General features: G+C 37.7%; 1 protein-coding gene across 1 annotated transcript in view; it reads left to right on the forward strand.

Annotated features, from left to right (window-relative positions):
- The window catches only part of Rnf17 (ring finger protein 17), a 120,323-nt gene that overhangs the window by 3,289 nt on the left and 89,829 nt on the right, over positions 1–27,205 (forward strand). Inside the window, exons 2-6 of the mRNA XM_006993462.4 lie at positions 378–472; positions 12,515–12,603; positions 15,183–15,294; positions 16,621–16,692; positions 23,050–23,150. Coding sequence (XP_006993524.2) covers positions 378–472; positions 12,515–12,603; positions 15,183–15,294; positions 16,621–16,692; positions 23,050–23,150 — 469 coding nt within the window. The remainder of the gene's footprint in view (positions 1–377; positions 473–12,514; positions 12,604–15,182; positions 15,295–16,620; positions 16,693–23,049; positions 23,151–27,205) is intronic.

Below are 27,205 nucleotides of genomic sequence, written 5' to 3' on the forward strand. Positions count from 1 at the left end.
CATGTTTAGGTATTTTTTTTAATATACATAGTGTTTGCAGCCAGTTAGACATGATATTTACAAAGGTCAAATGAAATATGTCAGAATACTCTGTATGATTGTAAGATACAGTAAGTTCATGGATGTATAGGTTCAAAACTGGATTCATGCAAACATTAAATAGCTCTGCATGATTTGCTTCCTGATTTTTCTCCCCTCCCCCCTTTTGACTTCATTAGTTTCTCCTAAATGTTATTTTAATAAATCAGCCTTAAAAGATATAGATATCTTTTCCTATATAATAGAATACTTTTTGAGCTTGCCCTTTGATGGAGAACTATTCCCCATTAGACATGAACAAATTGTAGAATATTTAATTGATGAAATTTCATTCATAGGTCACCACCATGAGCTTCAGTGTGGACATGCCTTTTGTGAACAGTGCTTATTAGTAACTCAGGAATATACTACAAGTAAATGCCCTGATTGTGAGGTAAGTTTTCTAATCTTTCATGTTGAATACATCCTTATGTAATAGATAAAAATGTTAGACAACTAAAATGTTTCCAATAAGAAACTAGAAACGTATATTCTGACTGCTTAGTCGCCGAGTAAAGAAGCATTAACAGAAGAGAAAACTTTCTGTGGGCTAGGAAGATGGATCTTCAGGTAAAAGCATTTGCAGAGCAAGTCTGAAGACCCGAGTTTGGATCCCCCAAACCCATGCAAAAGACATGGAGTTTCTCTCCTGACCTCCACACTCATGCAATGATACATGTGCACACACACAGACATGTATACATGTACATAAGACATAAGTATAATGATACAAAGATCAACAATACAACTTTTCTATCCATTTTATAATTCTTCAAAGTGATGAAGAAAAAGGATTAAAGTCATAGATACTGCCACATATTTTTGACTCTTGGGAGACATTGGTGGAAAGCTTACTCGTTATATCAATGTAGTATCTTCCTTTCAAAAATCCTTCATTTTCTATGCCAAAACCATGCAAACAAACTTGGAACTCTTCTCTTCATCTTTGTGTTGTGAGCTGATGCTTGTAGAGACATTGTACTGTAAAGAGACAGAGAAGCAAGACAAGTGCCAAATGTGAATATTTACCCCAGAAGGATTCGGTATATAGCAATTCAGCTAGGGCCCAAACCTTTCAGCCCCTGAGAGTGAGAACAACAAATACAAATACAGTTTGATTTTCACAGTATGTTCCACAGAGTTGACTGTAAATTCTGTAAACTTACTATTCCACTGGAGACATGGATTGGACTCATATCCATTGTTTTTTTCTGGCAGGGTAGTATTTAATATGGAGGTGTAAGATATAGATGGAGTTCTTGTTTGTCAGCCTTAGATATCTGAGCTTCTGCTTTCATGATATGGAAATAATGCCTGCTTTTTTATATTGTAATTTTAAGAGTCACAGCTGAATGATGTAAAAGTACTCTACAAACTCCCAGGGCATTAAAATAACCTTTCAATATTTAATTGTAGGTTCATTGCCTTCCAAGTTATATACAGTATACCTGTATATGCTATAATTTGTGAATGCTTGAATTATAACAGAAATAATTAAGCTGTTTTGTCTACTTTGGAATTACAAGTGATGACCTTTATTGTGGGAAATTCTCCTTCCCTTTCCTATATACTTTGATCTTTGTGACATGGAATTCTTCAGATGTGGAGGTTATATGAAGACAGTCCCTCATCCTTCATGATTATAGTGGTCGATTCTGACAGTCTTGTGATGGAGGGAAGGAGAAGGCAGCTGGGACCATCTTTACCCTTGTTCAAAGTGATATGTGTCTTATTCTTAGGATTTTGAGTAATATCATAGTATCTAGAATGCATTTACAAATAATGGCTTTAATTTTTTAGGGTTGTGATAAATCTACTTTGAAACATTTGAACTAGTTTTATTGTTTCTTTGGGAGGGATGTGAACTGTTCTATCCTTTCACTGTACCCCTATCCCTAAGACCCGATGGTGATCACATTTATATTAAGATTTTTGAGGTTCGCTAAATCATCCCTATTTAGGAGTTCTCCAAGAAGCCTTCCTGAGACTGGTAGCCATTCCTTTTGATTGGTACCAAAGACTTATTTGGAATAATATATAGGAAAAATAGAAGAATCTACTTCAAATTAGTGACAATCTGAATTTAAGAAAGGTGGTTTATTACTTTGGAATGGTCTCTGTGCTCTAAATATTAAAATTTTTTGGTACTTGTATTCACAGATGATTTATAGTTATAATTTTACATGGAAATCAAGTACAGTTTCCTTAAAATTTAAGCCCAAAACTATCCCATTTATAATTAACAGATATTATTTTGTTCTTCTGGATTTAGGTGGATATGGGCTTACATTTATTTTTCCTAGTTGTATGGTTTTTTCCTAATACCCATGCCTGCTTTTGATTGGTAGTAGTTAGTTATTGATAATAACCACTATATAATTTTATACAGCAAAATGATAGATTTTGTGCTGTGATAGGATCGTACAGATAGCACTCTAGAAATACTGTCATTTTTCTTGACCTTTAAACTATTTTTAAAATATGTTAGTTCAAGGGGAAAAGATAAATAATCCAAATAAAGAGATAATTAGTATATATTATTAAAGTGCCATGTAATTAGAAATGTCTTTGTATATAGGAGGAGATGGGGGGGAAGGCTGGAGGAGTGGGAGGAGGGAAGAGAGGGATCTGTGATTGGTATGTAAAATGAATAAAGAAATTCTTAATAAAAAAAGAAATATCACTATATAAAAATTTTAAATTTAGTTGATTGTGGTGGTACATGCATGCCTTTAATCCCAGCAGTCTGGAAACAGGCAGGCCTCTTTTGAGTTTAAGACCAGCCTGGTCTATAGTGAGTTCAGGATATCCAGGGCTATATAATGAAACCTTGTTTCAAAAAACAAAGAAAAACAAAAAGGAGCGGTGGCGCACGCCTTTAATCCCAGCATTCTGGAGGCAGAGGCAGGTGGATCTCTGTGAGTTCAAGGCCAGCCTGGTCTACAGAGTGAGATCCAGGACAGGCACCAAAGCTACACAGAGAAACCCTGTCTCAAAAAAACCAAAAAAAACCAAAAAAAAAAAAAAAAAAAAGAAGAAAAGAAAGAAAAAAGAGAGTACTTGTTGTTTTTGCAGAAGACTGAAGTTCAAGTTCTAGCGGCTCACAACTATCTGTAACTCCAGTTTCAGGGGATCTAACTTCCCCTCTTGGCCTCCACAGATCTGAGGCATGAACATGGTGCATAGATATACATGCAGGCAAAACAATCATATAAATATATATGCACATATGCATTTACTTAATTATATTATTAAATGTATCTGCATTTTAAGTTAGGATTCTTTATACAGTATTAACTGATATCTTGTAGCATCATTGTATTTAGCATTTTTTCATGCTTTCTAGAAGAAATGTCCTCTTTCAAGTCTGCTTCTGGTTACAGTAACCTTTTACTAGGATGATAAGTTTATGATAAGATTAACTAGAGATGGAATTTCACAATTAACCAGAAATTTAAGATTTTTAGCTCTCAATTTTGAGAATATGCCTAAAAAATATCATTTAGTCCAGTGTGGGTTGTTAATAGAAACATTTTTCTTAACTAAGTAACTAATACATAGTTAGGTAGCACATTTTACTTAGAACCTTGGAGGAAGTATGGCTTATCAGTTATTGGAACATACTGTTCTTACTGAGTTCAGCTCCTAGCACTCATGTTGGGCCGCACAATCATCTATAACTTCAACTCCAGGAGATGTAATGTCCCTGTCTTTCACAGATACCTCCATTCACATACACAGAATACAAATACAAATGACTTTTTTAATTAAAAATTAATGTTAAGGAAAAAATTCTTCACTTAGAACGACTGTTCGATACCAAATACTTGCCTTTCACAATAATGACAACTAGTAGCATCTAGTAGTCTGCCTTATCTCTTAGCAGTATTGCCCCATTCTTGTCAAAGTCCACAATAATGGATATATAATAAAGCAAATTTTGGGGTTTTTTTGTTGTTGTTGTTGTTTTGTTTTTGTTTTTGAGACAGGACTTCTCTGTGTAGCTTTGCAGCCTGTCCTGGAACTTGCTCTGTAGACCAGGATGTCCTTGAACTCATAGAGATCCACCTGTCTCTGCCTCCCAAGTGCTGGGATTAAAGGCATGTGCCATTACCACCCGGCATAATAAAACAATTTTAGTTAATCCAAAGTTTGCACAATTTCTCAAACCCATCCTCATTTTCAAAAAATCCTATCAGCAAGCTTGTAATTGCTAGTTCCAAAGAAATTCACATTTTGAATTGTCATGTTCATTTTAGTGTTTGGCAATTTGATGGGGAGAAAAGGTACCTTCTTGTTAAATTGTGGTTTGCTATCAATGAAACTTGATAATCCAAAAATGGAGTGACTTTTCATGCCTCACACATGTGACTTACCAGTTGTTCTCCTTTGCTTATTTTCTTTTGAAGTTACCTTTCTCTTAACTACTTTATGCAATGGAGTTAACACTGTCTTGTGTAAACAGAAGACTGTTAGAGGTCTTCTCTACCTCTGTTTACTGTATTTGGCAGCTTATAAGGTTTTTAAAAGCAGACCTTCCTACATCTCAGTCATAAATACATGTATGTTTTAGTGCTTGTGTTATAAAGAGCATATATTTAGGGCTAGAGAGGTGGCGCTGCAATTAAAAGCACACGTGGCTCAAGCTTTATGCTCTAAGTTTTGAATCCACAGTGGAAGGAGAGAATCAACTCTCGAAAGTTGTTTTCTGACTTCTGTGCATGGCACACCTCATACATGTACAATAAGAAAATATTTAAGTTTTTTAAAGTATATATTTAGGAAAAATAGCTGATAACTTGCAGTCATGATTGGCCAGAGTCTCCAGGGAATAATCTGGAAACAACTATCAGAAAAGCATTCTAAATAGCTAGAGAGAAAGGCCATACCCAGGACAGTAGCAGCAATCACAGGAGACACGGGGGGGAGCCTTGTCCTTTGGGCATAGATACTTGATATTGCCAACAAACAACAGAAGCAAGATGCCATTTCAAAAAGACTTCTGCTGCTGTGGCACTCCAGCAGCCTGAGAACCTTGGTGAAACATAGTCTCAGAAAACTCTTAGTGTCATGAGCCTGTATGCTGAAAACTGACAAACAATACTGAGAAACTACAGAAAATAATTGAATCAGATTTAAATTACATTCAGCAAGCTGAGAATTTGGTGGAACCAGCATATATACCAGAACTTTTGACTTAACTGAAGCAGCATGCTGGACATTGGCAAGCCCTGCAAAAAAGGTAGGGCTGCATTCACAACCAGAGCTCTGAGGAATTGTCAGTGGTGTTCCAGATGCCCCTTCCCATGAAGCACTGGCCACAGACTAGGACAGCATCGGTAACCAACATCCAAAGGAAGACTCAGAAGAGAGAACAGGACCAACCATTGCAGAGGAGTTCCTAGTGACAAGACAACATTCCTGGAGCTGGAGAAAGAACAAGAGACAGTCTAGATGAAAGAAGGCCAATAGTCAGCCAGTCAGTTTTCATACCCTACATCTCCACCCTGTGTGTTCTTTCCCTGTATCTGTTCTTACTTGTCTGATAGCCAATGTCACCTTAGCATTTAGGTTGGCCCCACTCTATTCTTGGTCTATATTGCCTCCTTCTCCCATTCTTTTACTACTTTTACTTTTTCCTCTTCCAAAGAACATCTGGCCTGGTGTGCATCGTCTCTGCCTCATCATCCTGATAGGTAGTGCTAGCCCAAGAGATGGGGCTGTTCTACTCCCCTGCCCCCGAAAGCATATCTTGACTTCCTGTTTAGTCTACCTTTAGGCGAATCACTTATTCCCCTTCCACTTTTCCTTCTATGAACATTTATCTTCCTCTACTTTCTGTGATATCAATACTAATTGCTAGTCTTAATGTCTTTTTTTCTTTCCACTCATACCAGCAATAACTAATATATTAGTACCCATAGAATTCAATGTCCCTTTTCACTAAAATGATTAGTGCTTAAGGGGTGATTATTTATTGTTGCCTGTTACTTTGATTTTATGCTGAGTCTGCCACTGGATAATAACTGTTGTTGCAGACAGTATTCTACTCATGGGAATACTAGGGATAGATAGAGTCTGATGCCCTGGATACAAGTCTGACAGATAAAAGACAAATCATCCCTAGCACAAACTAGTCTTTTCTGAACATTGCAGACACTTTCACTGAAAGAATAAAGGTGACCTAAAAACATTCAACCAACAATCTAACTCATAATGCACAAGTCCCTCTGCAAAAACACAAGTAACATGAAAAGTCAAGATAACACATCTCCTCCAAATTCTGCCCACCTCAGAATAATGACCTCCAATGAGGACAATTTAGGCAAATTCTAGACAAAGAGTTCAAAGAATGATGATAGTTGTGTTTGAAGACATTAAAGAGAACACTATAAACTTCTGAGCGAATCCTCAAAGCACAAAGACAGCTGAGTAAATCAGGCAGTCAGCACAAGATAAAGTGGAATTCAAAAGGGAGGAAGTTTGAAGGAAAATGCATCTGAAGAGATGCTGGAAATGAAAAATTAAATGTAAACTCAGTTAAAACCCTCACTAATAGGACGGACCGAAAGGAGCGTAGAGCAGTGAGGGCTTGAAGACAATACAAAAGAATTGTTACATTCTGTTGAGGACTGATAATTTTTTATGTGGATTTTTTTGTTTTGTTTTGTTTTTTGTTTTTCGAGACAGGGTTTCTCTGTGTAGCTTTGCGCCTTTCCTGGGACTCACTTGGTAGCCCAGGCTGGCCTCAAACTCACAGAGATCCGCCTGGCTCTGCCTCCCGAGTGCTGGGATTAAAGGCGTGCGCCACCACCGCCCGGCCTTTTATGTGAATTTTTTAAAAAATCAATGTCTTTGGGATGCCATGAAAAGACTAAATCTTCAGATAATGAGTAAAAATGGAGAAGAATTCTATGGTGAAGTCATAGAGAATATTTTAGTACAATTATAGCGAAAAATCCCATATTAGGGTTTTCTAGACCTGCAGTTCTCAACCTGTGGGTCACAATCCCCTTTGGCAAACCTCTATTTTCCAAAATATTTACAATTTATTACAGTAGCAAAATTACAGTTATGAAGTAGCAACGAAAATAACTTTATGAGGAACTGTATTAAAGAGTCACAGCATTAGGAAGGTTGAGAACCACTGCTCTAGAGGAACAAAACTTAAAGAATGTGTGCATGTATGCACATGCACATGTACATGTATATCATAAAGAGGGGATTTATTAGAATGGTTTGCAGGCTGTAGTCCAGCTAGTTCAACAATGGCTGTGTATGGTCTAAGAATCCAGTAGATGTTCAATCCGCAAGGTTAGATGTCTCTGCTGGTCTTCAGTATATGCTGAATCCTGAAGAACTGAGCTCCAATACCAGTGACGGAATGCATTTACTAGTGACAGCAAGAGCAAACAGGCAGAGAGAGAACAATCTTCTTTATTCCATATCCTTACATGGGCTGCCAGCAGAAGGTGTGGCCCAGATTAAAGGTCTATCTTCCCATTGCAAAAAATCTGGTAAATTTGGATCTTTCCACCTCACATATCCAGAACAGAAGTGGATCTTTCCACCTGAAATGACTTAATTAAGAAAAAAATCTCTGATAGATGTGCTCAGCCATTTGGGTTTTAGTTAATGCCAGATGTAGTCAAGTTGACAACCAAGACCAAGAATAGCCATCACATCTCCCTAATTTAGAGAGGCTCATCCAAGTACAAGAGGCATAGAACATCAAATAGCATAAGATAAGAACATCCCCAGTGTTGTGCATAATTAGTACACTAAATACAACAGAACAAAGAAAATGTATTGAGTTGCAAGATAGAAACACCAAGTTACAGTTAGAGGCCCATCAAATAGCAGCTGTTTTTTTTTTAGCAAAAAACTTTAAAAGCCAAAAGGATATAGAAATAAATACTTCAAGTCTGAAAGACCACAACATCCAGCCAAGACTACTGTGCCCAGAAATATTGTCATAATTGGTGTTGAAAGAGAAACATTCCATGATAAAAGCAAGCTACAAGAATGTGTGATCATTTAGCCAGCTCTACAGAGGATGCTGGTAGTGATTCTTCAGACTGAAGGGAATGATAAACACACAGAAAAAAAAAGATGCTAGAACAAATGATTTTTAAAATACCAAATTCTCCAAATAAAAATGGCAGGACTTGATTTACACTTTTCAGTAATAACTATGCATCAATGCTCTCAATTCTCTATCAAATGACATATATTAGCAGATTTGATTAAACAATATCAGTTTTCTTGCTCCAAGATATACATCAAAGATAAACATTATTTTATGGTAAAAGGATGAAAAAATATTCCAAGCAATTGAAACTAGGAAACAAATAAGCATCTCTAACATCTAACAAAGTCTAAATAGACTTCAAACTGAAACTAGTCAGGACAGATAAAGTGACTTCCTGCTGACTAAAGAAGCAATCAGGAAGATAGAAGAATTATAAGTATAGATGCACCAAAGTTCATAACTACTAGATACAAAGTCACAGATGACCTCAACACAAGAACTTATGTCAATTCTGATGTAAACTAAACAGAGTGAAATGACATTATATGAAACAGCGCAGAATAGACATTCTTCCAAGTATCCCATGGAAGTTTCTGTAAAAAAGGTCACACATTTTGCATACATTTTGGTGAGACACAAAGTGGGTCTCACCAAATAAAGGAAAACTGAAATAGTTTTTGTAGTTTGTCTGACTGTAATAGAATAAAGCTAGAAATAAAAAGGTTTGTTAAATGGTAGATTGATCACTAACAATTCCTAGAACTGGATAAAAATGAAGACACAGCACACCAAAATCTAATGGGATTCAATGAAACCGGGCTCCATTATGGAAAACACTGTAGAAGTTTCTCAAAAATCTAAAAATAGAATTTTCATCTGACCCAAGTATTCTGTCCCTGGGCATATACCCAAAAGATTCTGTGTCCTACCACATAGATGCTTGCATGTTCATATTTATTGCCACTCTGTTCATAATAGCAAGAGAAAGTGAATCAGACCAGATGTTCATTAACAGATAAATGGATAATAAAACTGTGATACATATACACAGTGGAATTTTATTACCCCATAAGGGAAAATTGAATTATGAAATTTGTGGGAAAATGGATGAAACTGGAAAATATTAAGTGAGGTAACTCAGGTTCACAAAGATAAACACTACATGTTCTTTCTGATGCCACTCCTAGCTTCTACTTTTATGTATGTGCATCTATGTGGAAGTGGGTGCATGTAGATTCCAAGGAAACTAGAAAAGAGCCTATGGGAGAGGGATTTTTTTTTTTTTTTTTTTTAGTTTTTTCGAGACAGGGTTTCTCTGTGTAGCTTTGCGCCTTTCCTGGAACTCGCTTTGGAGACCAGGCTGGCCTTGAACTCACAGAGATCCACCTGCCTCTGCCTCCCGAGCTGGGATTAAAGGCGTGCACCACCACTGCCCTGCTGGGAGAGGGATTCTTTAAGAAGGGAAGTAGAACATGAGATTCCAAAGTGGAAGGTAGATACTGGGAGTGAGAAGGTTTAATGGGGTGGGGGAGGGAACAGAGAGATGGGAGAAAAGATTGGGAACTAAAGGTATATATGAAAAGGCCATAAGAAAATCTGATACTTGATAAGCTAATCAAAAGTGTTTTAACAGAAGTACCCTTTGTGAATGGGTAAAGCTGACCCCCAAACCATAGGTTATTTTTAAAAAAAAATTCCAATGTCAGGAATGTAGACTCATAACTGGTTAATTTTCTGAGTTGTTGGTCAAAGAAGCCCCCCCATAACCCCCCCCCCAAACAATACAGGCAATTGCCACTGCCTTTAGTTGTCCACCAGAACTAGGTAATAAAAAAAACTAGTGGAGACATCAAATAATTTGGGCAAGGGGCCTAGAGAAATCACGCTGACACTGGGCTAGAAGCTTCCTCCCTGCTGGCTAGCCCTCATCGTGCCAGGAGTTGCCATGAAAGCTTGCAGGAGCAGATTGTCATCAGTAGTCTTACTCAGCTATAGACCTTGAGTTCAATACCATCACCCAGGCAAGATGAACCCACTGGTTTAATAGTGGCCAGTCTGAGAGAAATGGATGAGATCTTCATGAACAACATGGATGTGAGTGGGGGTAATGAAGGGCAAGGGTCGAGGGAACGAGAGCTTAGGGGAGCAGGAGATCCCAGCTGGATCAAGAACAGAGAGGGAGAACAAGGAATAAAAGACCATGATAAGTGAAGACCACATGAGAATAGGAAGAAGCAAAGTGCTAGAGAGGCCCACAGAAATCCACAAAGATACCTCCACAATAGACTACTGGCAATGGTCGAGAGACAGCCCGAACTGACCTACTCTGGTGATAGGATGGCCGCGCTAGAAACCCCATCCAATGACTGATGGAACCAGATGCAGAGATCCACAGCCAGGCCCCAGGTGGAGCTCCAGGAGTCCAATTGGCGAGAAATTGGCAAGGGTTTGTGTGAGCAAGAATTGTTGAGACCAAGGTTGGATAAAGCACAGGGACAAATAGCCAAACAAATGGAAACACATGAACTATGAACCAAAGGCTGAGGAGCCCCCAACTGGATCAGGCCCTCTGAATAAGTGAGACAGCTGATTGGCTTGATCTGTTTGGAAGGCATCCAGGCAGTGGGACCAAGTCCTGTGCTCATTGCATGAGTTGGCTGTTTGAAACCTGGGGCTTATGCAGGGATGCTTGGCTCAGTCTGGGAGGAGGGCACTGGACCTGCCAGGACTGGATCTACCAGGTTGAACTCAATCCTCAGGGGAGTCTTTGCCCTGAAGGAGATGGAAATGGGGGGTGGGCTGGGGGAAAGGCGGGGGTGGGGGTGGGGGGTGGAGAACAAAATAGTGGCCAGTTTGTTATGGGTAATTGATGGCTTTCTGATTAGATCTGATGTCTGCTGCACAAGAGGGAATTCACACCTGGGACTGTAAACCTGATCCAAAAGCCATCACTGGGGAAGTCACTAATGGGGAATCTAGTGCTGTTGATAGACAAGATGTGCCTTCCAGGCAGCTGTAGTTTTGCCCATAGATTAATGCAACTGTCAGCTTTGATCAGAGAAGCTTCTTTAGTGGTCAGTGGTGACTGCAGAGACTCATAACTGATAATAAATGATTGTTAAGTGCCCAGCCACAAATGGCACCTCTCCAAGGCTCAGAGAACAGTACAGAAGAATAGGTGGAAAGATGTAAGCCAGAGGAAAGAGTGAGAACACAGGCTCCCACCCCAACCAAGAAACTTTATGTAATTGATACCTGCTGGCAAAGGAAAAATCAGTTTCTTCCAATGAAGTCTTACTGGATATATTAACCACACTCCAGGTTGGGCTCCATTCTCAGGAGTAGTTGGACAAAAGGTCTCAATGGTATTTTTGTAAACTTTTTCCTCATTTTGCTATGTTTGGGCATTTTTGTTTTAATGGTATTTTACTTATTTCTGTTTTTAAGGATTTTTTTTTTAAAGTCTTGCTAAGTTGCTCAGGCTGGCTTTGAAGTTATGATCCCTCTGTTTTAGCCTCTGAGGTAGCTAGGGATACATACCAGTGCTACCAGGCCTGACTATTAATTTTATATTTGGTTAATTTTATTTGGTTAATTTTAGCATGGTAGGTAAGTCTATCTCCAGAAAACTGGCACAGTTCTCCATTTATTCAATTCTTGTTTTTTGTTTTGTTTTGTTTTTGTTTTTCGAGACAGGGTTTCTCTGTGTAGCTTTGCGCCTTTTCCTGGAACTCACTTGGTAGACCAGGCTGGCCTCGAACTCACAGAGATCTGCCTGGCTCTGCCTCCCAAGTGCTGGGATTAAAGGCGTGAGCCACCACCGCCCGGCCAATTCTTGTTTTATAACCAGTAATGTTTTTAGAATTTGTACTAGATAATATTTTGTAGTTTTGAACAGAATAAAGCTATCACAAGGTGTATAGTTTAGTAGCAAATTTTATTTTATTTTTTAAATTTATTTATTTTTTATTTGCATTGGTATTTTACCTACAGGTGTGTCTGTGTGAAAGTGTCAGAACTTGGAGTTATAGACAGTTGTTAGCTGCCATGTGGGTGCTGGGAGTTGAACCCGGTTCCTCTGGGAGAGCGGTCAGCGCTCTTACCCACCAAGCCATCTCTCCAGCCCCTAGTAGCAAATTTTGAATTATTACAATCATTTCCTTTAGAATTGTAACAAAAATTATTTTGGATAATTTAATGTTCTGTTAAATAACCATTAGGGTGCTAATTTTTGCCCATATTAAAGTAAAACCACAAGTAGTTTTCCCTTGACTAAAAGAGACTTTCAGAATCTTTATTTTTACCAGCTTTGTTTATGAATAGCACACAAAACATTGTTTGGGTTCTGCATCAGTAGAATTTATTGAATAACCGTGAGTTTGTTTAATCTTATTTTGTCTTAAGATTCATACAACTGTCAGTATGAATCAAGGGGACTGCCCAATGGATGGATTTAAAGAAGATTCTTCTCTGGAAGCATTGCAGCCTAAAATGTATGTTCTTGTATATACTTATTTTAGCACTTAAAGCTCAGTGTATTTATAAAACAATTTCAAAAATATTGATAAAATGTTATTGTTAAGTGTGTTTCTGCCTGTTGTTTATAGAATGCTATTTAAATCCATTAATTTGTCTTGACTGTTAGTGGAATGTAGGATCTGGCTCCAAAAAAAAGCAGCATTAGTTTTTCCTTACTTAAAACAGTGCAAGAAAACCTTCAAACAGGAGCCTGAGAATCCAGAATTAGCTAAAGTTATTGCAGCTGAATGATAGTAAGTTATAAAGAAAAAAAATACTTTTCTGTTGATCTTAAGAATGGTATAAATACAGTATGACGACGGTGAAATGTGATTTGAGAGATGATTTATAAAAAGAAAAATAGCAACTTTTGAGTTCTTATTTTTCTATTCTATGGGGTTTATTATACTTTCACATATGCATATATTTTTTATCATACTTGCCCCCTTTATCCTTGATAGAGATTTTTAAGCATAACTTTATGAGCTATACACAGCTATTATGTTATTATTTTATAGCCTTAATCATTTATCTTTTCAAAATCAAAAATCCCCTGCTAGTCTATATGCCTATTTAAGAGCCCAGACCCATCTTATTTCTCTTTTTGTCCCTAGAGCAATATACAGAGCAAACATGTAATGTTTGTTAGATAAAAAGCCATATTTTTATATTTTCTGTAGTTTTCCTGAACTCATATGTTAGTCACATTGTGGGCGGTGCCATCCCCAGGCTAGGCCCTCCCATAGCAATCACTAATTAAGAAAATGCCCTACAGACTTGCCTACAGCTCAGTTTTATGAAGGCATTTAGTCAGTTGAGGCTCCCTCCTCTCTGATGACTCTAGTATATATCAAATTGACATAAAGCTAGCCAGCACACCAGCTTTCTAGGACCTTACTTACATAGTCGTTCATATTTATATAAACTTTAACTTTTTAAATCATATTTAATATGATAGTCTAAAAGTAAAAATACAGGGGGTTTCAAGGAACTATCTCATTTGGAACTAATTTTATAAATAATACCAAGTAAATTATCCAAATTTCTCATATTGTTATTCATTTACCTCCTACGTATTTTTGCTTTGCCAATATCGTCTATGTCTATATCCTGTCTTCCATTGTTCTACCCCACTTAATTTTCTTGTTTTCTTTTCTCTGTCTCATTTTACTTCTCTACTTTTTCTTGTGCTCTAGCTCTTCCTGGCCTAGCCAATTAAAATCCCAAATTCTTTAAACTTGAATTACTGGATTTTCATATTACCTCCATAGTTTTTCTTTTTATACTTTAATGAGTTAGGGAGAAACTAAAGGAATAATTCTAGTTGTATCTCTGGGTGGAAAACCTCTCACCTGAAGTTTGGCATCTAGGTGTTGACAGATACAATACTTCTCTCACCTCCTGCAAATGTAACTCGCCAGTCACTTTCTCCATGAGCTCTGTGCGAATCACAAGAATACAACTTTAGGAATCATTGTGACTCAATGGTTGTAGATCTTGTCTCTACAGAGTAGCCATTTTTATCAAATTTGGGGTTGCCAAATTTGGACATCTGCAAAAGTGAAACATAATTTTTTGAGCAGTATAGACTGGGTTTAAACAAAGAATAGGGATTGTGATAGATGATGAGGGATCATTCCCACCAGAGGAGACAGCACTTCCTCCTCCATGCTAGCCAATCATTGCTGTTCAGACCATTCAGTGCTTTCAGCTCTTCTGATTTCCTCCAAAGATCTTTACTTCCTTTGGAAATTTTCTGGTGTAAAACATTATGCAAGTTAATCAGATTCTTGTCTATATATGTGTAATGTCTAGTAAAAGTTTAAACTTTGTTCTAAATGACCACTTTTTAAATTAAACACTCTACATAAATTTATATTAGAAACTCTTCTTGATTTTATTTTATTTTATTTTATTTTTTGGTTTTTCGAGACAGGGTTTCTCTGTGTAGCTTTGCGCCTTTCCTGGAACTCACTTGGTAGCCCAGGCTGGCCTCAAACTCACAGAGATCCGCCTGGCTCTGCCTCCCAAGTGCTGGGATTAAAGGCATGCGCCACCACCACCCGGCAGAAACTCTTCATTCTTAATTTAAATGCAGTTTGGTTTAGGCAGTTTTATATATAGTTTGTTTTGTGTGGAGTTTCAAGTTTTCTGAGATAAGGTCTCTTGTTACCCAAGTTTATCAGTACACTTCTAATAGCTGACATTTCTGTGTGTAAGTACTTATTTGTATGCATGAGTTACTTTTAATTGATGAACTTAAAACATTTCAATCATTATTAGTATTTCTTCCTCCAAATACCAAGTAAGTAAAGGTGACTAAGAAATTAGAACATGGTGTAAGCCATTACTTTCAGGAATTTGCTTAAGTTAAATTTATATTAAAATTAAATTATGTGAAAGTAATTTTTATTTATGGATTCTCCTTATTGATAATTGAGAACATATTTTTATAAGTCATCACCTGAATTGTTTTTGATAGAGAATAAAAATGAGAAGGCATGGAGATTATATTCATGCTTGTATTTCAAGTAAAACACTTGACCTTTTTCAGGGTAAAGAACTGCTCTTCAGACCTTAAAAAGACAGTGGACCAACTAATTGTTGATTTGGAACATTCATCCTCTGTGCACAGGACTGTTTCAAGCCCGTCGGCTGTAATGTCGGTATGAAAAACATTGGTCAGGAAGCATTGTGAAACCAAACATTTGGCTTTATGCTAGGGAGCTGAACTTTTCCTCTCAGGGTTCCTACAATTATCAACTCTTTTAGAAGCTTAAAAGTAACAAATAAACCCATGCTCCTCACTGGAATCTTTTGCTTTGCTCTCTGCTTAAACAGTTTTAACCTGTGTTTATGACAAACCTGTTTGTAAATCTCTTTTTCCTGAGGCATACTTCGAGTGACTTGGTTTAAAGTTCTTGATACTTACCTGAATACAGTTTTTTTCCCCTGTGAACCTAGTTACGTAATCCAAATTCCCTGAAACATGTACAGTTAAAGTTTTCTAAATTCTGAATGTAGTTTTCCAGTTATTTTAATGACACCTAAGAGGCCTAACTGCATTTGTTATTGATAATGATATTGTTATTGAAGATTGAATTTTACCTGTTATTATTCTGAATAATGTTAATGATAAACATTTACTGAACTTGAGCTTAGAAATAGAACAGACTCTAAAATGAAACTAAGTGAAATAGAGTCTTCTTGTAAAAATCATTGCTGGTCTGGAAGAAGGGAGTGAAGCCTAAATTGTACTCATTCTCTATTTTTTTTTAACTCTAATTTAAAAACAAAAAAATAGAACCTTATGTTACCCAAGCTGGACTTGAACTCACTACATAACTCAAGATGATCTGATCCTGCTACCTGTATCTCCCAAGTGCTCTGATTACAAATGTGTGTTAACACATCTGATTATCGAGTTAAACTCTTCGCAGAGCCATATTTATAATCTTTTCTTAAAAACTGTTTTTCTATATACTTTTTTCATGATACATTTTCTGAGATAATTTTAAATTGAAGAATGGATTCATGGTACAATTTTACTGTTAAACAATATTTTATGGTGTCTTTGGTGGCATGTGTTTGTACTACCAGTGCTTGGGAGGCTGAGGCAGAAGACTCACAGGTCACTAGGTATGGTGGTGTATTACTATATCCTCAACACTATAAAGACAGGAGCAGGAGGATTATTGCAAGTTTGAGGACAGCCTGGTCTACATAAATGAGTTCCTCTACTGATTGAGGATATAGCTCACTGCTAGACTAGTTGCCTGAGGTCCTGGATTTCTAGCCATAGTATGGGAAATTTTTTAAAATTTTAGATAGGCTGGATTAGAAGTATTTTTATTGTTGCTTGCTTTTGCACTTCATTGCTAGATCTTGGTTGCATTTGTAACCAAAATTACAGCTCAAGTTTTTACAACTATAATGTATCTAAGCATCTGTTTTTGTGTGTTATATTTGTATGTGGTTCCCTCTCTTCTTAGGAGACAGAAGAAATCGATGAAGCACTGAAGATAGCAGGCTATAATTTTGAACAATTAAGTAATGCTATAAAAGTAAGCATTTTGAATAATTCTACCAGGAGGTAAAGCATGGCCTCTTTATGAAAAAAACACTTTTTAATTATCTTTTATAATAAGCTTGCAAATAAAAAACATCATGCGCCAAAATTGACCATATCTAAAGCCTGTACATCTCACTGAACTTCTATACAGTTAGAACAGCAACTCTTAAGCTGTCATGCTTCACGTTAGATTTTATACTTCACTATTGATTATATTTTTATATATTTACTACCAGAAATCCATGGCAAAGTTAGAACTAAAATAACAATTAGCTTTATAACCTCTTCCATAACTTATGTCCTTTTTCATCTCTTAATATTTATCATTTCTTGTTCTCTTTCTACATGTTATACTATACACACTTACATGTGTTTATATACATACATATTGTTATTGGCTATGTTCTGCATATAAGTGAGAACATGTGGGTGATTTTTTCTTCCTGAGATTATGTGCCTTCACTTAATATTACACATATCCTCTCTTTAGGGAGCAGGATGTGGCAGTATGGAGGATTGAACGTAGAGTATGATGCATGTGAACCAATCACTCTGCCACTGAGCTACAGCCCCAGCCAAAATGTCCTCTATAAATGTATACATTTGTATGTATATCACCGAGGTTAGGTTTAGCACTCAGTTTTTAAACATAATACTATACTAATAGAGAAACCTGCAAAAAAATTGGAAACTACCCCTGCCCTCATGACCTGCCTGGATTGAGTTGGTAACATTGTTATTCTAAGAAGGTTCATAAAGTCAGAGTATGAGGAATCAGGATATGTACTTTCTGTGAACTGGATTTTCATCTTTGCAGAATTTGCCCCTTGTTTAGCTGTGACCTCCAATGGAGAGAGTCTCGTTTTCTTTGCTGCTTGCTCTACCTGACAAGAAACTAGCCCTTAAGCACCCAGCAACAACACTTTTAGAATTAAATATTTCAGGGTTTTGAGCTGGTTGTGTTATTATTTTTTTACATAGAAGAGGGAGACTCTGTGGATTGATTAAATTTCACTTTAAAAAAAAGCTTTTACTGGCTATTCCTTCATTTGTTAAATCTTTAAACAATATTTCTTGGTTTTCAATGAACACATACTGTATTTTCTTGTTTAAATTTATGCTGTGTATTTTATTCTGCTTGATGCTACTGTAAAAGGAATTGCTTCTTTAATTTCACTTTCAAACTGTTACTGCTAAGTAGAAATATAATTAATACTTTATGTTTAAAAAATCAGCTTTCAGCCTGGCGGTGGTGGCGCATGCCTTTAATCCCAGCCCTCAGGAGGCAGAGCCAGGCGGATCTCTGTGAGTTCGAGGCCAGCCTGGGCTACCAAGTGAGTTCCAGGAAAGGCGCAAAGCTACACAGAGAAACCCTGTCTTGAAAAAAAAAAAAAATCAGCTTTCTCAAAAGGAATTAGAAATACAATAAAAGTGAGAGTTATGAGAAAGAGAAACATTGAGAAAAGGAGAGAATAAAGAATGTTACTTGTGATGACAAGCTTGTACTTACAAGTACTTCTGTGTTAAAATAACAGGATGTAGGATTTCAACAACTGAATTTGAAAGGGGCACAGTTCAGCTCCAAGCCAGCCACCCTCTACTCCAAACCCAATTCCTTTCTTTCATAATGCACAATAAATACATCTACCCTATCCTATCATCTCTCAAATCTTACAGTTCCAGTATCAACAATAGTGCCAAAATCTTAAGTACCTTTGAGTCAGATGTAGGTGAGACTCGAGCAGAATTCTTTACTAATAGTGAGGCTGTGAATGCAAAGTAATAATCTGCTTCATAGTACTTTCCTGAGACAGACATAAGTAAGGTAGGCATGGCCATGCCAAAAACAAACAAAAAAACTACAGCAGTATAGAGGCCGTGGATCTCAAGTCTCGAGCAAAAATTTTTGAGTGGATTAAAATTAAACTTAAAATAGCTAACATTTTCATTTCAAAATTTTGCTTTGTTTTTAATAGAATGTAATATGTATTTTATTAAATACATTTTAGTGAATTTTTCATATATTTTGATCATGTTTTTTCCTTCTCACAATTCTTCCCAGATTCTCTCCACCTCTCTACCCACCCAACTTTTCACTCTTTCAAAAAGAAAAAAAAGAAGAAATAAGCACCAAAATAACCCACAAAACCACAAAAGTGGAAATCAAAACAAATAAGCAAAAGACCAATAAGACAAAAAAAAGCCAAACTGAAACAAAAAGTTTACAAAACTACCATGGAGTTTATTTTGCATTGGCCAACTACCCAATGAGACTCCATTGGAGAAAACAGATTTTCCCTTTGCTGGTGAATATCAATGGCATATAACTTCTTGGTTAGGAGTGGAAACCCCTGTCCACTTTGCCTTCTCAGTGTTGGGCATTTGTCTTGATCTTGTGTAGATCTTGAGTGTGCTGCCACAGTGTGTATGTGTTCATATGTACATCAGTTGTTGCATCTAGATCTTGTTTCCTTGGAGTCATCCATTATAGTCATCAGTTACCTCTGGCTGTTACAATCTTTCTGCTTCCTCTTCCACATATACCTGAGTGTTGGTTGGGGAGGGGGTTTTGAAGACATCTCATTTAAGACTGAGTGCTCCAAAGTGTCTCTCTCTCTGCATATTGTCCAATTGTGGGTCTCTGTATTAGTTCTCATCTACCACAAGTAGAAGCTTCTCTGATGAGGGCTAGGTGAGGCACTGATCCATGGGTATATCAGTATGTCATTTCTAGTCATTTTATTGCTATGTTCCTTTATCACAGTGGTTCTCAACCTTCTTAAGGCTACGACCCTTTAATACAGTCCCTCTCATGTTGTGAGGACCCATAAATTATTTTGTTGCTACTTCATAACTGTAATCTTGCTATTGTTATGAATTGTAATTTAAATATCTGTTATGCAGGATATTTGAATGACTCACAGGTTGAGAACCACTGCTTTAGCAGAAGAATAATAGATTTTCCACTAGGGCCCATGACCTATTTAGTCTAAGGCTCTTGGCTCCTCTAGTAGCATACAGAGAACCTTCCAGTACCATGAATGCTAGTCAGTTGGGGTGAAGTATCTAGTTAGGAACCAGCTCAACTTCTCGGTGTTCAATGATATAAGTAAGCATTGTCTTCAGCAAATAAGGCCTTACTATCAGGTTTTAGAGAGCAACTAATAGCCATGGCATTTGCCTATGATATTTAGAGGTTCCCATGGAGTCCCTTTGGCCAATGACTCAACAAGATATAACCTATTCCTGGGAATGGAGGTTTTACTTGGTGACATAAGATGTCTAGTTTGGGTATCAATTCCCCTATGATTTTGTGACTCTATTTAGATTCCTTTTATATATGTGTATAATTTAGGAAGCTTCTGCCATAGTAGGTTTCCATATAGTTTTACAAACAGACTTTCTTGTTAGTTGTCCTTTCCCATATCCCCTCCTTTATCCTTCTTTTCCATCCCCTCCCTGTTTAATCCTCCTATTCTAGTTTCTCCATTTTCTCACCATAACTCTGTGTTCTATTTCCCCTTCCTTGGGAGATGCTCTCTTCCCCACTAATACCTTACTAGGTACCTAAGCTCTGTGGCTATTGGAATTGGCACACATTTTGAAAGCTTAAAAGCTAACATCCACATAAAAGAAAAAACATACAGTGTTTGTCTTTTGGGGTCAGAGTTACCTGACTCAGGATGTTTTTTTTCTCTCCATTTACCTACAGATTTCATAATTTAATTTTTTAATAGCTGAACAATCTATTGTGTAAATATGCCACAGTTTCATATCCATTTGTCAGTTGAGAGACATCTAGGCTATTTCCAGTTTATGGCTGTTATGAATAGAGCAGCAATGAAAATGGATAAGCAAGCATCTCCACGGTAGGAGGTAGAGTCCTTTGAGTGCATGCCTAAGGGCAGGATAGCTCAGTCTTGGGGTAGATTCATTCCCAGCTTTGTGAGGAAACACCGATTTCCATAGTGGCTGTACCAGTTTGCACCCCACCAGCAATGAAGTGTTTCTTGCTAGCATGAGCTGTCATTTGTTTTGTTGATCTTGGCCGTTGTGACTGGGATAAAATGAAATATAAAAGTAGTTTTTAATTTCCATTTCCCTGATTGCTGAGGATGTTGAACATCTCTTTAAGTGTTTCTTGCTAATTTGTGTTTCATCTTTTGAGGGCTCTGTTTAGCCTTATACCCTGTTTTTAATTGGGTTGCTTTCTTGATGTTGCATTTTTAGATCTTTACATATTTAGATATTAATTATGTGTGATTGTTAAAGATCTTTTCCCATTCTGTAGGCTGCCACTTTGCCCAAATGATGTGTTATTTGCCATACACCTTTTCAGCTTCCTGAGGTCCAGTTTATTAATTGTGGGTCTTAGTGTCTGTGCGATCAGTGCCCTGTTCAGAACACACTTTCTTGTGCCAACGAGTTCAAGCCAATTTCTTACTTTCTCTTTTATCAGATTCAGGCTGTCTAGTCTTACATTGAAGTCTGTCTTAGTCAGGGTTTCTATTGCTGTGACAAAACAAAAGGCAAGCTGGGGAAAAAAGGGTTTATTCAGCTTATACTTCCACATTGTTGTTCATCACCAAAGGAAGTCAGGAACTCAAACAGGGCAGGAGTCTGAAGGCAGGAGCTGATACAGAAGAGTTGCTGCTTACTGGCTTACTCCTCATGGATTGCTCAGCCTGCTTTTTTTTATAGAACCAGGACCACTTGCCCAAGGATGGCACTACCCACATTGGGCTGCCCCCTCCTCCACTGATCACTAATTGGGAAAATTCCTGACAGGGGGATCTCATGGAAGCATTGCCTCAACTGAGGCTTCTGCTTGTGTCAAGCTGACCAGCCAGTACAAAGTCTTTGATACATTTGGAGTTGAGTTTTGTGCAAAGTAATAGATAGGAATCTATTTTCATTCTAATACATGAAGCCATTCAGTTTGACTTGTATCATTTAAAAAGAAAAGATGTTATCTTTTCTCCTCTGTGTATTTTTTGCTTTGTCAAAAATCGTGTGTCCATATATGTGTGGATTTATGTCTGGTTCTTCAGTTTAGTTCCATTAATCAATGTGTCTGCCTGGTTATGTTTGTTTGTTTTGCCAATACCATGCTATTTTTATTTCAGTAGTTCCATAATATAACTTGAAATCAGGGGTGGTGATATCTGCAGCAATTCTTTTATTATTCAGGATTGTTTTAGCTATCCTGGTGTGTGTGTGTGTGTGTGTGTGTGTGTGTGTGTGTGTGTGTGTGTGTGTGTGTGTGTCCGTGTGTGTGTGTGTGTGTGTGTGTGTGTGTGTGTGTGTGTGTGTCCGTGTCCACATGAAGTTAAAGATTCTTTAAATTTCTATAAGAATTATGCTGGAATTGTTTTATTATTTCATTCAACTGTCTATGTTTTCAGTAAGGAATTTATTCCTTTCCTCTTTAAGGTCCTTGAACATGTTCATAATTGCTGTTTTGAAGTCTTTGTCTTATGTTTCAGCTAAATCACATTTCTTGAGACCTATTATAGTGGGTTTATGGCTTCTGAAGGAGGCATATCATCTTGACTGTTCATGTTTGTGGTTTTGTACTGGTATCTAGGACTCCGAAGTTAGGATGTTTGAGGTGTTTCTTGGTGTAGATATCAGCAATTGTCTTTGTTGGATGGGTGTTCATTCTTTGGTTGCTGTTGCCCATTCTGAATCCTAGGCAAGTGTGGTAACTGTGGGGTCCCTGATAGAGAATAGGTCTATGGATGATACAAAGAAATGGAGATGGGCTAGGAAGAAAGGCTGAAAAGAGGCAACAGCAAAGAGCTGGAGAAACCTGGGTCCACACCAAGAAGCAGAGTCCCTGGGGGAGTGAGGTAGGGTGGGAGGAGAGGCTCCTGGCTGCAGTAAGACTAAGTCTGGAAATAGAAACAAAAGAGCTAAGGGACCCTAAGTCTACACCAAAAGCTAAAGTGTGTTTTCTAACTTTGGTTTGGGGATTTTGGGGTTTTGTTTTGGTTTGTTTGTTTCAATAATTTAGAGAATACTGCTATAGAGAAATTCAGTTATCCAAAATGACTTTTGTTCTGTTATGATAAAAAGGGATAAGAAAAAGTTTATAAAACCTATCAGTAGATTTTTAGGTGCTTTTGTTTTTTTCTTTGTTTTGTCAAATTATCAGTACAAAAATGCCCACAAGATGTGATCTTGCTGACAAGTGCCAGAGTATAAAGTTGAACTTAATGGTTTTCTCTATTTATTATCACTTCTGTGGCTATTTTTGAAAAGTCTAGAAAGTATCTTTTCCATTCAATAATATATTGATGATACAACTACTCCAAAGTACTCCAGGTTTATTGAATTTTTTTTCCAGATGCTTGATAGTACACAAAATCAAACAAGAGAGGAGACACACAGTCTAACAGAGGTTGTGGAGAAACAATTTGATAAACTTCTTGCTTCTCTTGATTCCAGGTAATAACTTAAAAATATAGACTTGATGAAACCAACTTTCTTAATATTAACTTGTCATTCTGTTCCTTTGTTCAAATAGACTGAAGTTACATGTAACTTTAAAACAAGCTTAGAAGGTAGTAGTGAGTTTTGTTGTTGTTATTGTTGTTTTGTTTTTGTTTTCTTGGTTTTGGTTTTTGGTTTTTCAAGACAGGGTTTCTCTGTGTAGTTTTGGTGCCTGTCCTGGATCTCACTCTGTAGACCAGGCTGGCCTTGAACTCACAGAGATCTGCCTGGCTCTGCCTCCTGAGTGCTGGGATTAAAGGCGTGCGCCACCACTGCCCAGCAGTAGGTGAGTCTTAAAGACTGATTTCTAGCTAGGTGTGGTGACTCAGTCCTGTAATCACAGCATTCATTCAGGAGGCTGAGAGAGGTGAGTTTCTGTGAATTTGAAATCAGGCTGGGCAGCAGTGTGAGATCCTGCCTCAAAAGAAAAACTAAAAGACTGGCTTTCAGAAGTTCAAGTGAAAAACTGTCTATACCTCCAAAATTTTGTCTTGTTTTGTAATTCCAAAGCTAACTTTAGAGTTAACAAGCTTCTCTCTTTGTGTCTTTGTTTCCCACCCCTCATTTGCACATGTATGCATGTGTGAATGTACATGTGTGTGTTTCAAGATAGGGTACCACTGTGTCGCCTAGGCTGAAGCTCAAGGACAAGATCCTCTTGCCCCAGTCTTCCAAGTGCTATTACAGGTCTGAGCTACCACATTTCTTTCTTAGAGCAATTAACAAAGAGAAATATTTTCATAGCCTAATTCATGTTGTAGAATTCACATATTTGAGGAAGTACAAACAACTTTTTTCTTCTACATGGGGCTATCATTTTCTCATGTGCTTATTTGCATCAGAAAAGAAGGCTTTTTGAGCCGGGCGTTGGTGGCGCACGCCTTTAATCCCAGCACTCGGGAGGCTGAGGCAGGCGGATCTCTGTGAGTTCGAGGCCAGCCTGGGCTACCAAGTGAGCTCCAGGAAAGGCGCAAAGCTACACAGAGAAACCCTGTCTCGAAAAACCAAAAAAAAAAAAAAAAAAAAAAAAAGAAGGCTTTTTGATAGGCAGTTACTAAACAATAATTTAATATTACTTTTTTCAAAGCTATTTGACATGTTATTTTTAATTACGTATGTTTCAGGATAAAGGTTCATAAAACTTTTGATAAGACTAAAGCAATGTGCTTAGTAATGTCATTTGTCTCTTCACCAACACTTGATCTCCTTAAATTTTTATGTCCTTTTATGCCCAGTGCATAAAATATTTGATTTTCCCCCTTTGGTGCTAGGGATTAGACAAGGCCTTGTGAGTGCTAGGCAAGTGTTCTGCTATTGAAGAATGGACCTAGATGAAGTCCAACTGATTTGTTATTTTTTTTTTGTTAGAGTTTATGCTTTTGGTTTCCTTTCTCTGTGCTTTCTTTTGTAGTTGTCATTCTTAGACCTCTAACTTTGACTCTGTCCTGCTTTGCTTTCTGTTGCTGGCTTGTTCTCTGGCTCATGCTCAGCTAGCTTTCCTATACAGCCCAGGCCCACCTGCCCAGGGATGGTGTTGCCCACAGTCAGTTAGGTCCTTCTGCATTACTCATTAATGGAGGTAATCTCTCATAGATATGACCACAAGCCAGTCAAAGCAGTTCTTCAACTGAGATTCCCTCTTTCCTAATGACTCTAGTTTATGTCAGGTTTACAAAAACACTAACAAGCACACTTAGGTTTCTTTGGATGTTGTCTTAGTCACTTTTCTATTGCTGTGAAGAGACACCATGACCAAGGCAACTTATAAGGGAAAGCATTTTATTGGGCATTTAATTTAACTTGCTTAGAGTTTCAGAGGGTAAGTCCATTATCATGGTAGGGAGCTTGGCGGCAGGCAGGCAGGCAGGCAGGCAGGCAGGCGTGATGCCAGAGAAGTAGCTGAGAACTCTTATCTAATCTGTAGGCAGCAGACAGAGAGAGTGAGCCAGGGCCTAACTTGGGCTTTTGAAATCTCAAAGCCCACTCCCAATGACACAACTTCTTCAGCAAGGCCACAACTCCTAATTCTTTCCAACAGTCCACCAGTTGGGAACCAAACATTCAAATATATTAGCCTGTGGTGACCATTCTCATTCAAACTACCCAATATGTACCCAAGACTGTTGTAGCTGGGTTGTGCAGTGGTTTAATTTTGTTTTTCTGAGAAACCTCTGTACTAATTTCCATAATAGCTGGACTCATTTACACTCCCATCAGCAGTGTACAAAAGTTCATGTTTCCTCTACATCCTGAACAGCATTTGTTGTTGTCTTATTGATAGGCATTTTTTCCCTCATTTTTTGTTTTTGTTTTGTGGTTTTCCTTTTTCCTCCTATTTTTCTTCTCCTGTTTGTCTCTCATTTCTTTCTTTTTTGTAACTAATTTTTTTCTTTATTTTATTTTCGTTTTGTGTCTGAGTATTTTGACTGCATGCATGTCTGTGTACCATGTATATGCAATGTTCACAGAGGCCAGAAGAGGGCATCATATTCCCTGAACTGGAGTTATGAATGGTTGTGAACTTCTATGTGAGTGTTGGGAATCAAATCTGGTTCTTCTGGAATAGCAGTCAGTGCTCTTAACCTCTGACCCATCCCTCTGCAGCCCTTCTCTGTCTCTTTTCTTAGACAACTTTGCTAAATAAGAAATTCTGTTCACAATTTTTTTTTCTTTCACGCTTTTTTAATGTATATTCTTCCATTGCCTTCTAGCCTTGAAAGTTTCTCCTGAGAATTTGATCAATAATCTTACTAGAAATCTGTTGTGTATGACAAATTACATTTCTCTTCTTGGTCTCATGATTGTTTCTCTGCCTTTCAACAGTTTGACTGTATGGGTTTTGTAGCATGAATCTTAAAAGTTCTTATTAATGAAATCAAACCTGAGCTAGGTATTCGGGTGAACACTGGAAGATCAGAGAGACAGAACAAGCCACAGCTAACCTCACCTAGCCAACTTCTCAACTGATCTTGTTTCCTCAGACTGGAAGCCTCTGTGTCCTCATATCCAAATGGCTCTCAGCTGAACTGTGCTGCTCAAAACCTAAAAGCTTAACCAGCCAAATGCTTCTAGTTTCTGGTCTTCACACCTTATATAACTTTCCTTTCTACCATCACTCCCTAGGATTAAAGGCTTACTTCTTAGAATTAAAGGCGTGTGTCACCATGCCTGGCTGTTTTCAATGTGGCCTTGAACTCACAGAGATCCAGAGGGATTTCAACCTCTGGAATGCTAGGATTAAAGGTGTGAGTGCCACCATTTTCTAGCCTTTGTGTCTAGTGGCTGTTCTGTCTCTGACCCCAAATAAGTTTATTAGGGGAACACAATATTTGGGGGAACACAATACCACCACAGGGTTTATTTTACATGGAGTTGGTTGGTAGATCTTTGTCTCATCAAATTTTGGAAGTTGTTTTTTCTTTTGTGGTTTTCCTGTTTCCTCCGATCTTTGTCCTCCTCCTGTTTGTTTGCCTGTTGGTGTTTAACAAGTCCTATCATCTCTCTTTGTTTTAGTTTCTTTTCACTCTTTTTGTTTTTGTTGTTCCCCAGAAACAATTTTAATTGTCCTATCTTCTAACCTGGCTGATGCTTGATTCTGCTTCCACCACTGCTTCCTTCCTTGGCTTTGTTTTATTGTTTGTTTTGACAGGGCCTTATTATATAATCCAGACTGACCTCAAACTCAGAATTCTCCTGCCTCAGCCCTCAGATGCTGGGATTGCAGGCATGTTCCACCATGCCCAGCTCTGCAACCCAGGGTCTAATCCTGAGAGGTCATTCTATCTGCAAGCTTGATTCCTTTTCATGTTCTTTTTGTCTTGATTTGTAATTATTACTCTTAGGCCACTCTCCTAATTTCTTCTACTTCTTTTTCATGTATTCCTTTGTTTTTCTGAACACATTTAAGACAGTTGTTTCACATCAGTCTACAAAGTCCAGTGCCTGTGCTTCCTCAGAAAGTCTCCAACACTCTATTCTCTTCCTCTGAATGAGCTATCATGTTGTAGGTA

Source organism: Peromyscus maniculatus, chromosome 9, assembly GCF_049852395.1.
Source record: "Peromyscus maniculatus bairdii isolate BWxNUB_F1_BW_parent chromosome 9, HU_Pman_BW_mat_3.1, whole genome shotgun sequence".
NCBI lineage: Eukaryota > Metazoa > Chordata > Mammalia > Rodentia > Cricetidae > Peromyscus > Peromyscus maniculatus.